This window comes from Aotus nancymaae, unplaced genomic scaffold (assembly GCF_030222135.1).
Source record: "Aotus nancymaae isolate 86718 unplaced genomic scaffold, 86718_ANA_hifiasm-v0.15.2.pri h1tg000019l, whole genome shotgun sequence".
Lineage (NCBI taxonomy): Eukaryota > Metazoa > Chordata > Mammalia > Primates > Aotidae > Aotus > Aotus nancymaae.
The window spans coordinates 59,701,706-59,716,640 of record NW_026988431.1 but is presented as its reverse complement, the minus strand read 5'-3'; the positions used below and the strand labels follow the sequence as shown (position 1 = coordinate 59,716,640).

The following is a 14,935-nucleotide window of genomic DNA, read 5'->3' as shown; positions in this document are numbered from 1 at the left end:
ACATGTGACGCAGCTAGCCGTGCATTAAGAAAATTTGATTTGTGAAGTAGGATTTGGAAAAGATTTGTGAACTGACTTGAGAGTCACAGCTTTCCATTTGTCACCAGAGGGCTCATTTTCAGATATAAAACAGGAAATCACACTTTTTTTGATAAAGAAATAAAAAGATGTTTGTTAAGGTAAGACGAAATGTACAGATATCTTAGTGTGTACCTTGCCCTTTGTTAATATATGTATGTACATCTCTCTCTTTCCTCATCCCATCCCCTTTATTTTGTCTTTATAGATATTCTATAGAGTAGTTGCAGACATTGCGCCAGGAGAGGAGCTTCTGCTGTTCATGAAGAGCGAAGACTATCCCCATGAAACTATGGCGCCAGACATCCACGGTTAGTACCAGTCACGCCACCCTCCTCATCACCCTCCACTGTGACTGTAAAGTAGCATCCAAAGCGTCCATTGTTCTTGGTGTTGGTTTGTTGGTTTCCCTGGCTTTTCAGTGTCAGTTTTAACAAGTTCCTTCTCTTGAAGCAGCTATTTTCTTGGTTTGACATCTGGCCACTGTTACAGTGAAGCTGAAGTAAGCAGAGGTCTTCCTTGAAATGGAGGTCAAAGGAATTTTGAGTATCTGCACAGGAACTTCACCTAGTTAAGCCTTTTGTCACTGCATTAGTCTGTGGTGAGAATCCTTTCACTGCGTAAGGGGCCTTTCAGGGAGCTTGACTTTGAGCTTTCCTAAATCAAGGGGATGTTTCTGTCATCTAATGTTCTATTACTGGGAAAAGTATTTCTACTGCAGTAAAATCTTAGCCAATATGACCATATGGGAGGGGTGTCAGGGAAGAGGCCTTGGGAAAAATGTGCAGATGAGGAAATTTTAGAGTCAGAGGAATTTTATTTGCCAGAGGCCTATTCTAAATCAAAAGATAATAAAAAATAATGATTATCAGTAGGGATGTATGTTTAGGTCGGATAAAGAGAACGTTTTGCTTACATTGATTTGTATCATTGAGATGAACATTGAATATATATTTTTCTTCTTCCTCTCTCTGTTTCCTAGTATAGTGTGATTTGGACTAGTTTCAGCATAATCTAGTGGCATCTTTAGAATGTTTTGTAGTTGGAAGGTCCATTGGGAAGGATTACCCATTCCAATCTACCATAGAGTCAGGGATCACCACCCTTCACCCTTTTAGCATCCCTGATGGGAAAAATCTCAGCTTTTGCCTTTATACCTCCAGAAAGCTGCCACTCTTGGTGGGTTCTCTTTACTTGAACATTTTTTCCTTTGGACTGCATTCTGCCTCTTTGTAGATTATACAAGAGTAGTGGTATTTTCGGTGTAGTTGGGGAGGGCTGGCAGTGGGGGGCTTTGGTATTTATTTTCCTCTTAGCAACTCTGACATGCAAATAGCTTTAGAAACCTAAAGTTCCCAATTAGCCTACTAGAGTCTGAGCCTGAAGGGGGTATCTATCCCAACAGGAAAGGGCTGTTTGGCAGCAAGGAGGAGTTCTTAGATACTAAAGAACTGCAATCTGGGCTTTCTGGTGCAATGAATAGTTCATCCATAAATGTTATATCTAAAAAGGGTTTCAAACAATGAGTTTTTAAAATATAAATAATTAGGTTAATACTCCAAAAGTTCTAAATAGAAGTGACTATTTTTTTAGGGCTGCCATTCATAAATTAATTTCCTTTACAACACTCTTGAACCCATCATTTGCTTCTGGTTTTCATTGTATCGTATTTATATCCATACATACACTATATATGTTACATATAATTCTTATAATATTTAAATGATGATTTGTATTTCATATTCCCAGTATTCAACTCCCCTTAGGAAAATAAATTGTTAAAAAACACATGCATTGCACGCCTCCTAGATGATAGATGTTATATACTCTCTCTATATTGTCTCATTTATGCTTTTATGCATAGAACCCGTGAGAAAGAAATTATATCCATTTTACATATAGGGAAACTGAACCTAATTAAGGCTAAGTAAATTGTCCAAGAATGCATGGCTAATAAGTGGTGAGGTCAGCATTCAACCCAAGATCTCTGCTGTCTCTGATACCTAGGCCTTTTCTATGCATTATGTGGCCTGGAGATACTGTTTGTGTTCAGAATCCTGGCTGAGGTCCTACATATGATCTTAAATATGTGAACAGTATTACAGACTGTTGGAAATGTTTCTGTTAACTAGTTAATGTCATTGAGAATCCTGTCCTTAGAGCCAAGTTGATTTTCTTTTAGAACACCTCCCTCTCTTTTGACCCTCTAAATCCAAACTGTTGAATCCACATGGTAATTTCTTTACCTTTCTGTTACCACTGTTATCGATTTAGTTTAAACTAAACCAGCATCTTATGTGGATTTCTGCAGCAATGTCTCACTTGGCCTCTCTACTTGACTGCAACTGGGGAAAATTCTTCTAAAATCCAAGTCTGAATATATCCCTGCTTTCCAACTTTCAGTGGGTCCTTTCCTTCTTAGCATAGACTTACAAAGTCTCTGGTGAGCTGCACCCCCTCCAACTTTATTTTTCACTTCTCCCCTGTATGCGCTCTGTGAACCTACCATACTTTACTACAGCTCTAGCTTTCTGTGTATGTGCCATGTTCTTTCTTGCCTCCATCACCGGTGCATGTTGTTCCCACTGCTTGAAATGTGCCCCCTCCTTCCACTTCACCTGGCTGATTCCTACTGGTCACAGAGCCTTCCAGATATGATGGATTAGTAGTATTTCTCTAGGCTCCTTTAGGTCCTGTGCTTGCATCTGCCATAAAATATATCACAGTCTGTTTGTTCATATGTATATCCTCTTAAATTTCTTATATATTCATTCCCAAGCAAAATGCCTAACATTTGGTAGGTGACTAAAGTATTCTCTCAAAAACATTCAATCAATGGACAATTGAGGAGTAACATCTTCCTTGGCCATAGGTCTATAAAAGAGGGATTATGTGTCATATTGTTTGCCATGGTTTTTTTTTTTTTTTTTTTTTCCCTAGCAGAGTGAGCTGTTTTCAAGACTTCTGTGATTGTATCTGTGTGATCTGTGCAGAGTGTGGCTTTATGAGTGGGCTGAAAGCTATTCAAAAGACAAAAATAGAAACAATACCATCACTACCTGACATTTTATAACCTTGTTATCTCTACACCCCACTACTACCATTTATTTATCTTATTGATTTAAAGTGGAAATTAATGATATGTTTGCTATTTAACAAAGCTATGCCAATTAGCACTGACCCTAGGGTAACATAAATTACCCTAGAAGGGTACTAAAAACATCCCGTGTCCCATTATTAGTGATGATGAATGTTAAACCATTTCCAAGTTTGCTGACATTGACCAGGCTTCAGTGTGGCTCAGATAGGGACTCTGTGTCCCATGTTCTCTCCAGATAGCATAGCATATGGGATAGAAATGGGTTCAAAGCCTTACACACACATAGCTCTATATTCCCTGAAAAGTTTACGCTTAACTTCTCTGAACCTGAAACCCTCATCTGAAAACTAGGATAAAAATCTGACGTATAATTTCTCATAATCAGGTTTTAAGGAATGTCGGTAATCCACGTACAGGGTTGAGAAAATATATGATGCTCAGTAAGTGGTATTTATTATTTTTAGTATTCTCTGAACCTGAAAAGGTTTAGTCATAAAGTGTTACTGACCAGGAGGATATAATCTAGTCACAGCCGTTGCTTATGTTATTGTTCCAGTCTCTGTCCTGGGTTCTTTACATATAATATTTCTAATCCATATTGAAACTGACTTGATAGAAATGACAATCAAATAATACCTATTATGTTTTGTAAAATTCAGTAAGATTGGCTGGTTTGTGGTGGCAATTCTTGACCATTAAATCCTAGTAACACCTGAATTGCTTTCACAGAAGAACGGCAATATCGCTGTGAAGACTGTGATCAGCTCTTTGAATCTAAGGCTGAACTAGCAGATCACCAAAAGTTTCCTTGCAGTACTCCTCACTCAGCATTTTCCACGGTTGAAGAGGACTTCCAGCAAAAACTTGAAGGCGAGAATGATCTCCAAGAGATACACACGATCCAGGAGTGTAAGGAATGTGACCAAGTTTTTCCTGATTTGCAAAGGTTAGAAATGGCATGTTGTACCACAAAACTTGTGTATTTATTGTGCAATGTTATGCTGAATTTTGAGGCTTTATGCATATGAAAATTTGGAACTGCAATGAGCTGGACAAATGCACTCGTGACATGTTCAGAAATCATTTTTGCCGGATATTCTCATCTGTAAAATATTTACAGTGAAATTGGAATTAGCTATTTTGATGCCAGATGAAAAATAATGTTATATTATTACTAAATAGTGTTATTAGAAACTGAAGGCTTAACTTTATAGTAAATTATGATTTAGAGAAAATACAAGGAGTGCTGGAACAAATTAAAGCAATTATCTGTTAAGAAACAATAAAGCTACCCCTAGAAACATTCAGATGATTTTTTTTAAAAGATTAGATCTGGTACTCACTTAATGACAGATGAATGATCTTTTGATAGAGCAGTAATTCATGGATTTAATTTCAATAATTTATCTGAATTGCTCATATATAAAAGAATAAGAGAAGCATGTTTGATTTCCTCGTGTTGAACTTCCTAAAAGGAAAAGGAGAAACATAAAAATCGAAATGAAGTAATTCTTTAACACTTATTTTTAACACAATAAAAATCATATTTTAGTGACATTAACTTTTTATAGCTTTTTGAATTTAATTCTATAACTTTTTCAAATTTCTGTTAAAGAAACAACACTAGAACCTACTTTTTGAAAAGCAGATACTGATTGTACTACAGAATTGTCTTTAAAATTAGAAAAGTTTAGGCCAGTTAATAGATTTTTTTGTTCATTTATTTCTAGATTTTTGCCTTGGTCCACAAATAATTTTAATAGTTGTATTCATTACCTTGCTTTTAAATCTGGAAATTATGCTTGAAACATGTAATCAGAATTTTAAATGAATATCCCATTATGTTTAAATAGGAATGGCAGTATATCAAGTAGCCTTACTCAAGAATGGGAATTACTCAGATTTTGTCTTTGACACTCCACCTTCAGTTCACCTTTCTGTTTCCTTTCCTTCCTCCCTGGATCCTTTTCTTCCTCTCATTTTCACCCGCTGTATTGCCCTGCCTCCTCTTCTCCTGGTTAGGCCTCTTTTAGAAAAGGATTTCATCTTGTAGTTGTTCACTTTAAGGCATAAATGACTAAAAGGCATTAAGCATAATCCTTTTTGTTGAGGAGATTGAATAGAAAGAATAAATATCTAGAAAATTTAGGACTAGTTTAGCTATTAGAGAGTAAACATCTTACAGAATAAGAGGGTTTTTCCAGAATCTTTTAAACTCACCTCTACCACTTCCTGTAAATCTTTGTAGAGAATAAATCTATTGTATATGTTTGGTAAGGTGTGAATTTGTAATTTAAAAAGTCACAGTATGTCCCTTTAATATAATTGTGCCCAAATTAAAAAACAAAATGAAGCTAATAATACTAATGAGTAGGAAAAGTATTTATGCTGTAAAGCAGAATCTCTGGTGTCAGAAATAAAGTCTATTTCCTTCAGTTTTGTTATAAAAATAATGAACAGCATTATAAGGCAGAAATTGGCAAACTAAACACTTCCTACAGCAATACTTCTTAGGTGGAGAAAGCCTCTTAATCTGCCTAGCTATAAGATTAAGCCTGAGTCAACTCTACCTAATGCTGAAACCAACTATTAGTTTAGTAGTTTCAGTCAAACATTTAGTAGAAAACGAAAAGGAAATCTAATTATCTGGCATTGCTTGAATTCCCAAAATTTATATTTTGGTAGCCCCGCCATTTGGATAAAGCATGTTACTATGCAATTAAATTCTAATCTTCCAACTGGTACTTTTTAGTTATAAATTATATAATTTAGCCACATTCAGAACCTTTATTTACTAAATATTTTTTACTTTATTAAATGCTATGTTGTCACTTTATACTTTAAATGATGAAAATTACTTTCTGGACATGATCTATTCTTCTGTTCTCTATCCTTTATGTAAAATCTTGAGAAACAAATGCAAAACAAAAACAAACAAACAAACAAACAAAAAACAAGAAAGAAACGATGGTTGATGTGCAAAAGGTAAAAAGACTGAAAAAAACTCAAAAGGCTGAGCAAGGCTTTATAGATTGAGATAAAATTCCATGAAAAACAGAGAAGCCTCACTGACTGACTAGATTGCTTCTATGTTTATGAAAGCAATGCACATTTACTCTTGTGAAAAGGACTCGCTGTTTTGTGTTTTTTATTGCTGGTTAACTGAAAGCTAATAATACTATGGAACAATATGGAGTTTCTGCTTGATTAGGAGAAGCAAATAAGGGAAAATGCCTTTTCCTTTGTTATCTTTCCCCGCTGACATGCCATATACTCATAATATACCCCTAAAATTAAACCATATCTTTGGAATTAGAGGGAGGAATAAAACTCAACATATAGGCCAATCCTTTGCCACTAGATTTCAGGGTTTATGATTTGATATACAGCATAGTGGAATATAGATCATAAAATGGCTTGCCTTTATGGGTTGCTAGGGCCAGACAGTGAGAATTGTAATCCGTACAGTGATTTTTGGAGGACGTCCCTGACTCATTTCAACGTGAGCTACAGTTGTTGGTATTTCCGTCTTAACTCTTTTATTAACATTCCACTCTGTAACAAACAGAGGATAACATAATATAGATAAAGGTAGGGCCTTTCTTATGACCTGCACTCTCCTAGTACCTTTTGTTCACAGAGCTATCACCACCTGTGCTCAGAATGGCATTTCTAACTTGACTGGTTCATGGGGCAGGAAAATGCGTTCTTGCACCAGTTTGAATAGAGTTGCGGGGAGGAAGCTGAGAAAGACAAAATGTGTGGGAAAGTCATTTCTAATTTGCCAAGATATGAGAATGGGCACTTCATTTTCTTACGTATGCTCCCACTCACACAGTCTGTATGACCACCGGATAATCTATTCTGGGTGCACAAAGGTCTTAATTGGTACTGATATTTACAGTATTCATCACACAAAGAAATAAAATAAAAGGATGCTTTCGTGGTTGCTACTTTTTCTTTCCTAATTAACTTTTTTATTGTTGAGAGCTTCAAATATACCCAAAACTAGAGAGGAGATAGTACTTCTTAAATCCCATTTGTTCAGCTTCAATAATTATCACATGAAGCCAGTCTTGTCACTATACCTATTTTGAATTATTTGAAACAAATCCTGGACATTATATCATCTTATTAAAAAGTAGTTAAGTATGTGTCTATAGAAAATAGGACTCCTTAAAGACATAAGTTCAATATCACATTAAAAAATAATTTCTTAATATTATCAAATATTCAGTAAGAGCACAATTTTCCTCAGTTATCTCATAGAGTTGAAAGTGTTTCTTTTGAATAAAGATCAAAATAAAGTCCACATATAACAATTGGTTGACAAGTCTCTTACAACTATTTTAATCTAAAGGTTCCCCCAGAGTCAGTCTCTCTTTCTCTCTGTGTCTCTGTCTCCGTCTCTCTCTCCACCCTGTTCTTTCTCTTATTATAATTGATTTATAGAAAATCATAGAAGAAACTGAGTTGTGTTACTGTAGTGCTTCCTCCAGTCTGGATTCTGCTGTTTGTATCATTGTGGTGTTGACATCTTTCTCCATCCCCTCTGATTTCCTGTAGACTTGTAGTTATATCCCAAGCCTTGGTTGGGATTTAGACTGTGTTTCACCAGGAATATTTTGTTGATGTTGGTGCCATTTGTTTCTACTTGACGTCACATAATCGATTGATTAGATTCATCAATTCTTTAGGAGCTTCAGAATGAATGTATTCTAACTCTGTCATTGTTTCACCATTTATTATCTGGATTAATTTCATGTAGAGAAACTTCCCTTCATAGTCTCATTTGTTTACCCGGAAGTGCAGCTTACATAGGAAAAGCAGATATGTGCCCAAATATTTTCCCTTTCTTTACCAGTTTTAGGAATAATGATTTGACTTTCCTCCATCCTCCTTAGGTGGCCATGGAGGTTCTGTTTGTGTTTTGAATATCATTATTGATAAAATCATTGCTATTCTTATTGATGCTCCACTTGCTCCACCTTGGTCAGTGGACATCTCTTCAAGTTGGCACCCTAATTTTTTGGACATTATCTATAAATGTCTTGCTTTTTGTCGTAACAAGATGTTCAAGGCCCATCTTGTGAATTTCCTACTTCAGATTTGAAATAGTCTATTTTTCCATGGAGCTCTGGTTACTTTATTAGGGGATAGTATCCCAGTGTGTTATGTGTGTGTGTGTTTAATCAATAAAGGTGTTGCAGACATCTTCTATCACAGTAATCCATTATCTAGCATATGTTTTTTAATTATATTCATGGAGATTTCATATATAAATTTTAGAAAATGGGGCAAACATTTGAGAAGATAAAACATTTTAACCTTTAAAACAGAGAAACGGTGCTTGAGAAAAACTTCTAATCATGTTTTTCTTTTAGGGGACTTAAATATTGCATCCACTTAAAATATTATGCACTTCTTACTCCCTAATTCTTAGGTTATCTATCTATCTATCTGTCTATCTATCATCTATCTATCCCCACACATATATCCATGCATCAGTCCATCCATCCATCGATCCATCCATCCATCTATTCATCTGTCCGTCCATCCTAGGTTCACGAGAGATTATCTACATTAGAAAGTATACTTGCCTACATATTTTTAAGCATTTTCTGTTTAAGTGTTTGTATTTCAGTCAAGTAATAGCAATACATGTTGCTGTTAGAATTGTGTAGTGAATCTCAAACTGGACAAATATCGTGTTGTTTATCATGCTCTTGAATTGGCAGCTACTCCCTGTCAGCTGTATCAGACTTATTTTCTAACAACAAGAACACATCTTCACATTGGTGACACAGTCCAGGAAACATAAAATGCACTTTTGTCTGTCACAAGCCTGTTTCTGCTCTTTCCTCCTTCTCAGTTCAACTCCTTTTCCTTCTTATTTCTTTAATTGCCAGTTGGATTAGCAAAAAAATGACGTTCTGTTTATGAATGCATCCTTTGTCTTTTTAAATCTATTATTCTCTTAACAGCCTGGAGAAACACATGCTGTCACATACTGAAGAGAGGGAATACAAGTGTGATCAGTGTCCCAAGGCATTTAACTGGAAGTCCAATTTAATTCGCCACCAGATGTCACATGACAGTGGAAAGCACTATGAATGTGAAAACTGTGCCAAGGTACAGTGAATTTGTAGGCTACTTGGCCTCTCTCTGTCATCCTGCTCTCTCTTAATCCATCACTTGCTACGATACATAAAAACAACCCTTCAGAGGGGAAACTATAAATATCTTGAGAAAAGTAGACTGAGTGTTGTATGCTAAAAGGCATTAGTAGAGTGTATAAAAACACTTAGTGGGTATTCTTTTATTTTTGTAAGGGAGGAAGTGAGGCTTAATGGTGAGTTCCAGAACCAGGTGTCAGACATCCTTGGTAAATTCCTGGTTCCGCTACTGATTTGCCAGCGTGGAGTTGTTTTATAGCCTTGCAGAGAACGAAGATTTTATTCAAGTCACATTACTGATTTCTTTTAATAGCAATTTGTGAGGAAGTCACATAAAATTTCTGAATACCTATGCAGAAAGAATGGGTGACTCTTACATTTGCAGATTTTTCCAACCAAAGGCTCACCATAAATTATGACTTGGTTCTAATTAAAACATGTGGAGCCTCTTGTCGGTGCTGAACGACATACTCAACTTAGACCATAACTGTGACCTATGGTAAAAGTAATTCGCTTCTTTTAATTTCATGTTTCTTAGTTAACTCAAAGATGTCCTGGTATCATTAAAGTTGCTTTTTATTTCCGAAGCACATTTCCTAGCATTTTAATAGCCTTTTTCATGCCAGCGGAAGTTTCTGGACCCCACCAGGTCGCGGGTAATCATTCTCTTGTGATTACCTTGTTCTATGCACGTTAAAATTCTGTGTGTTTTTTCTCATTAAAAAAAAATAAAGACATTTAAAATTTCTTTAGGGAGGTTTTGCTCTCAGATGTGTTGGGCGGCTTTTTTTTATTTTTGTTTTTAGTACAGTATCTAAAGGAAGGGTTTTAGCTGAGACGGCGTTAGAATTTAACACCCTAGGGAAACTCTAAATAGATTTAGGGAATGTTAGTCAAAAATCCTCCAAATTTTTATACACAATGTGTCTTTATTTAAAGGGTGAAAATAGCACACAACTTTTAGTAATGCCATAACCAACATTTTATTATTCAACTCAATCACTCTAAATGGTATCAAAAGGACCTTCAGGATGGCCTAATAGTGCCATTCAGTATTTGGTTAAACAGTGGATACTCCATGCTGCGGATGTACAGCAGAATCATTTACAGTTCCTACCCTAGAGGAGAGTACACTTTTGGTCTATGGGAAAAACAAAAACACAACAAATAAGCAAAATTTCTTCTTGAGTCATCCCGGGACTTCTTTAATTGTGTCCTTGAGTTAAGTTTCTGGATTAATCAGTACTCATTTCCTAGCAGGTTTTCACGGACCCTAGCAACCTTCAGCGGCACATTCGCTCTCAGCATGTCGGTGCCCGGGCCCATGCTTGCCCGGAGTGTGGCAAAACGTTTGCCACTTCGTCGGGCCTCAAACAACACAAGCACATCCACAGCAGTGTGAAGCCCTTTATCTGTAAGTTTTTAACACTCCAGCCCTCCTTCCCACATCTGTCTCTCCTCCAAAAGGCACTGTGACCAGGAGAGTGACTGCACATGGCCTTCTGAGGGTCGCTGTGTTAGCTATTTGTGGTCCAATCCAGTAGGGCTACTTATGATTACAAGTAAATCTTTTGTAATCTGATCCATGGTATTTTGTCTTTGATTCCTGGGGTATTTTCTTTTGGAAGAAATCAATAACAGGTAGAGAAAAGAAAAGTCATTAGATAATCAAAGGGAAGCCTTCCCAGGTTGTAGGATTTAATCAAGACAATCAGATTTGTCTCATACTGTAAATGTTCATGGCTTTGTAAAGCAGCAAGTAGCAGACATCACTAAACAAGATGAAGTGATTAAAAACCTGTTCTGGATAAGAAAGAGCTGGAAGAACCCCACCTGGCAAGTAGGCTTATGGCTCTGTGTGTATGTGTGTGAGTACACGTGTGTGGAGAGAGCGAGGGGGATGAAATGCTTTTTAATCTACCCATTGTTGCCAATCACAGGCTGTTGGTCTGTAGTTCTCTGTTACTTGAAGAAAAGCAGAACATTTGCACTTAGATGCTGGACATGCTGTTTCTCTTACCCACTGCACCAAAGCAAGTTTATAGGCAGTGTGCTTTTAGGGGACATCTGATCTGACCACCTACTTAGAACATCCCTGTACAGAGCACTGTAGTAACATCCTTCAGATACAGTAAAACTCAGCTCTCATTTGCCTTTTCTTCTGTCCACCCACTCCTATTCTCTGTATTGTGCTCAAACATTTTAGAAGAAAGATCAGTCATTTTTAGTCTATGTGGGCAAAAATTCTGGGCTTCTTTAATCCATTGCTTGGCTGGACATATAAATACAATGACTTATTGAGTCGTGCTACAAACTTCAAGACTGACTTTGGATCCAAATACACATAGACTTAGTTGAAGCATACTCAGCACTTGGCAAGACCTTGGACTTTGGTTTGTAATAGGTATATGAGACACTACTACAGGACCTGATGGAAAAAACTAATTTGCAGTGCCAACATAGAGATGCCAGAGACGAACTCTCCTTCGTCTTGACACAGCCTTCTTTTGTGTGTCCAAGCACCAAAAGAGCTTTTCTTTCCTTTTCCAGCTTACACTAGAGCCCTGTTTTGCTCATATGTTCTTCTGTTCCCCGGGTGAAGAGGACTAGCAGATAAACAAAAGGGTGCTCTCGTCTCCCTTGGGGAAGCTCTGTTGAAGGTCACAGGAAATAAAGCATTCAATAGAACTTTTAGACTTCTTGTCTCAAAATGGCATTCCTGACTCTTAAGTCTTAATGCCCTGAAATGTGCTTGGAAGTACTACAGGCATACGATATTAAATAGTTCATTTATTTCTGATTCCTCAGAAATAAATTTTGGTAAGTTTTATTATGTTTTGATGTGAAAAAAAGTAAAATAAACCACAAGGAATTCTGATCACTCATTTAATGCTTTCTCTATTATTTAAAATAAAAGTCAGAAAATATAGACTTCTACTATTGAAGATTCTGGGATCTGGAATTTTAATTGTGTTGAAGACAAGTGTTTCACTTTAAAGTGCCATAGGATGTTCCTTTCCAATCAGATTGCATAAAGTATTTCCCTTCAATGTATTTTCAGTAATTATTGGTAAATTTAAATAGCAGATGGCATTCTTCAAATATAAAATCTGACAGAGAACCATGGAGTAATTATGAATAATAGCCATGTAATTTCAGAACAAAAGAGTTTAAAGATCAGGAAATGGTGCGGAGACTTGAGTGGAGGAGGTTCACCTAGGGCTGATATCTGTTTCTCACCAGAAGGCCACACACCACGATTTACCCCCACTGGTGTGTTTATGGCAACTGTCTCTTATTACAGTGTGCTGCCACGCTTGAGCCCAAAGTCACCAGTGCTAAGGTAATTACTCACTGCCTTTACAGAAACCTCCAGCTTTCCCAAATAGAAACCACATGCTCTAATAGGCTGAATATATTCAAAATGCCTCTTAATTTGTTTAATAAGTAGAAAAATGCAATGTCAACTGCTGGCTAATTCCTTATTACTGAGAAAATTACAGTAGAGTGTAGACTTCAGTATCAATTGAACCAGTTTACCTGGAGGCCTGGTAGTTTGTGGTATGCCAGGCCAGTGCTTCAAGTGCTGAAAACAAAGCCTCTGCCTAAGAAAACATCCCATATCCTATGTTCTTGAGCCCAGACACAGACACCACTCAGCCATGTAACAAAGGGTGCCCTGAGAAAAATCAGCTGAACTTCTGTTACTCCACTATAGAGAAACTCTTGACTTTTTTTTAAAGCCATCTTGTTGTGAGAAAGAAATGTAGAGAGCAACATTTCCTTGCCAAAAAATTACAAGCTTTTGAAAAACTTATGTCTTGGTTGAATACTCATCAAGACATTTTTTTAGTGCCTTTTAAGAGGTGTTGCTTTCTTACTTTTTATAATTCCAATAATAAAATGTTGTTATTGTTTCTAGCTGAATTATTCCAATATATCTAGTGAATGTCTGATGTTTCTACCTTCTCCATTATATGATTTTAATTAGTGTATCAAATATTTCAAATCATATGTTTATTTATTGTGTATGGTTACATAGTATATACTTTTAAAGCTGACTCTGGTCAATATATTCTGGTAAAATAATTTGAAAAGATATCACCCACGTCTTCTCTTCCCGTGAAAATGCATGTTACAACTTCTGTATTGTTATGATTCATCCCACAATTGAAGGCACCTTTAATATTCCCAAGCACGTTGATATGTATAAGAATACAGTTTAACCTTTAGTAGTAAAGAAGGAGCTATAGCCTCACTTAGTACTTCCTGTTTGGATGTATGTGGGATAATCCAAGTTCTGGGTGAGTTTTGCTTGACCGAAAGTCTATAAAATCTCCTAGGCATGAGTTGTTTTTTTTCTTTTTTTTTTTTTTTTTAAATTACTATTGCTTTGACTTAGAAGCACAACTATTCTGCACTTAAAGGCAGTCATCATATGAAAGCAATACATGCTGCATTTTGTCTTCAATTTGATTTCTTAAAATAGATTTGTTTCAACAATTACCAACAAGGTATATCTTGTTTGTGCATGTATTGAACATGCACAGAAGTGTTAAAGTAAGTTCACACATAACATGATTCAACCCCGTAAAGTAAAATAAAAAAAATACGATGCTCAGGGTACTGATACTGTAATCCTACTGGACCGTGAAGTGAGTGAGGATTCTTACCTAGTAAAGGAATTATTAAGGGGTACAAAGTTTGGTCTTAAAATATACTTAGCTGTAGTGGCACATGTGTGAGGAGGGAGATTCTACTTTATGGGCAAATTCTTGGTGAAGAGGCATATTTCACAGCTGCACCCAATGCTGTGCCCTTCTTTCTGGATTAGAGGTTTCACAGTGCTCTCCCCTACCAATTAGAGTTGGCTGTAACACACAGAAGTCAAGCCTGAGATAATTAATGTAGATATGACAACAAGTGGTCATGTTTCCCAAGGACGGGGGTTTCATAAATGCAGGAAGGTTAGCGCAACCACTGGTGTGAGGGGAAGTCAGAGGACGTGATCATAGTTCATGGGAACCAGCAATGCAGGATGGGCTACATTCAATTTAGTTTCCTTTGCAGGCTTAAAATAGAGCCATTGTAAATTATGTCAGTCTTTCTCAAATCATGAAAATGATTGTTAAAAAAAAGTCTCAGAATACACAATGTGCATTGTTGTGTGGCTTTGATGTGTGAATGATGAGAGCATATGATATAATACCAATTAAATAATAGCAGGGCAGTCACAGGCTTTTTCCCCAAGGGGAGAGGCAATGAAGGTGAAGTTTCTGGTTGAGGCTATTTTATTTTGTTTTGGTGTCTACAAAATAGAATTTTTAAGTACTCTAAAATTTGAAAGGGATTCTTGCTATGTTTCATATTTAATACATTTTAAGACTTTAATTTTCAACATTATATTAGCATAGTAATTGGGTGGAGAATCAATGCATGTTGGAATTTAACTCTCCATAAGTATTTAAATATGCAAATATAAAGCAAAATATTGCACAATGGGGGGTGACAACAAATATATATATGAAATATTTGTGCTGCCTCAAGACATTTGTCAGGTTGGTTGCCTTGCTTTGGAATC

General features: G+C 36.4%; 1 protein-coding gene across 14 annotated transcripts in view; it reads left to right on the top strand.

The window, feature by feature from the left end:
* MECOM (MDS1 and EVI1 complex locus) overlaps window positions 1-14,935 on the top strand; it is a 571,478-nt gene that overhangs the window by 521,419 nt on the left and 35,124 nt on the right. For 8 of the 14 annotated variants that reach the window (XM_012470951.2, XM_012470949.3, XM_012470959.3 and 5 more), the window contains 4 exons: window positions 287-389; window positions 3,908-4,124; window positions 9,163-9,310; window positions 10,612-10,768. In XM_012470951.2, coding sequence (XP_012326374.1) covers window positions 287-389; window positions 3,908-4,124; window positions 9,163-9,310; window positions 10,612-10,768 — 625 coding nt within the window. The remainder of the gene's footprint in view (window positions 1-286; window positions 390-3,907; window positions 4,125-9,162; window positions 9,311-10,611; window positions 10,769-14,935) is intronic. The other 6 variants (XM_012470952.3, XM_012470950.2, XM_012470961.2 and 3 more) reach the window with 1 other exon arrangement.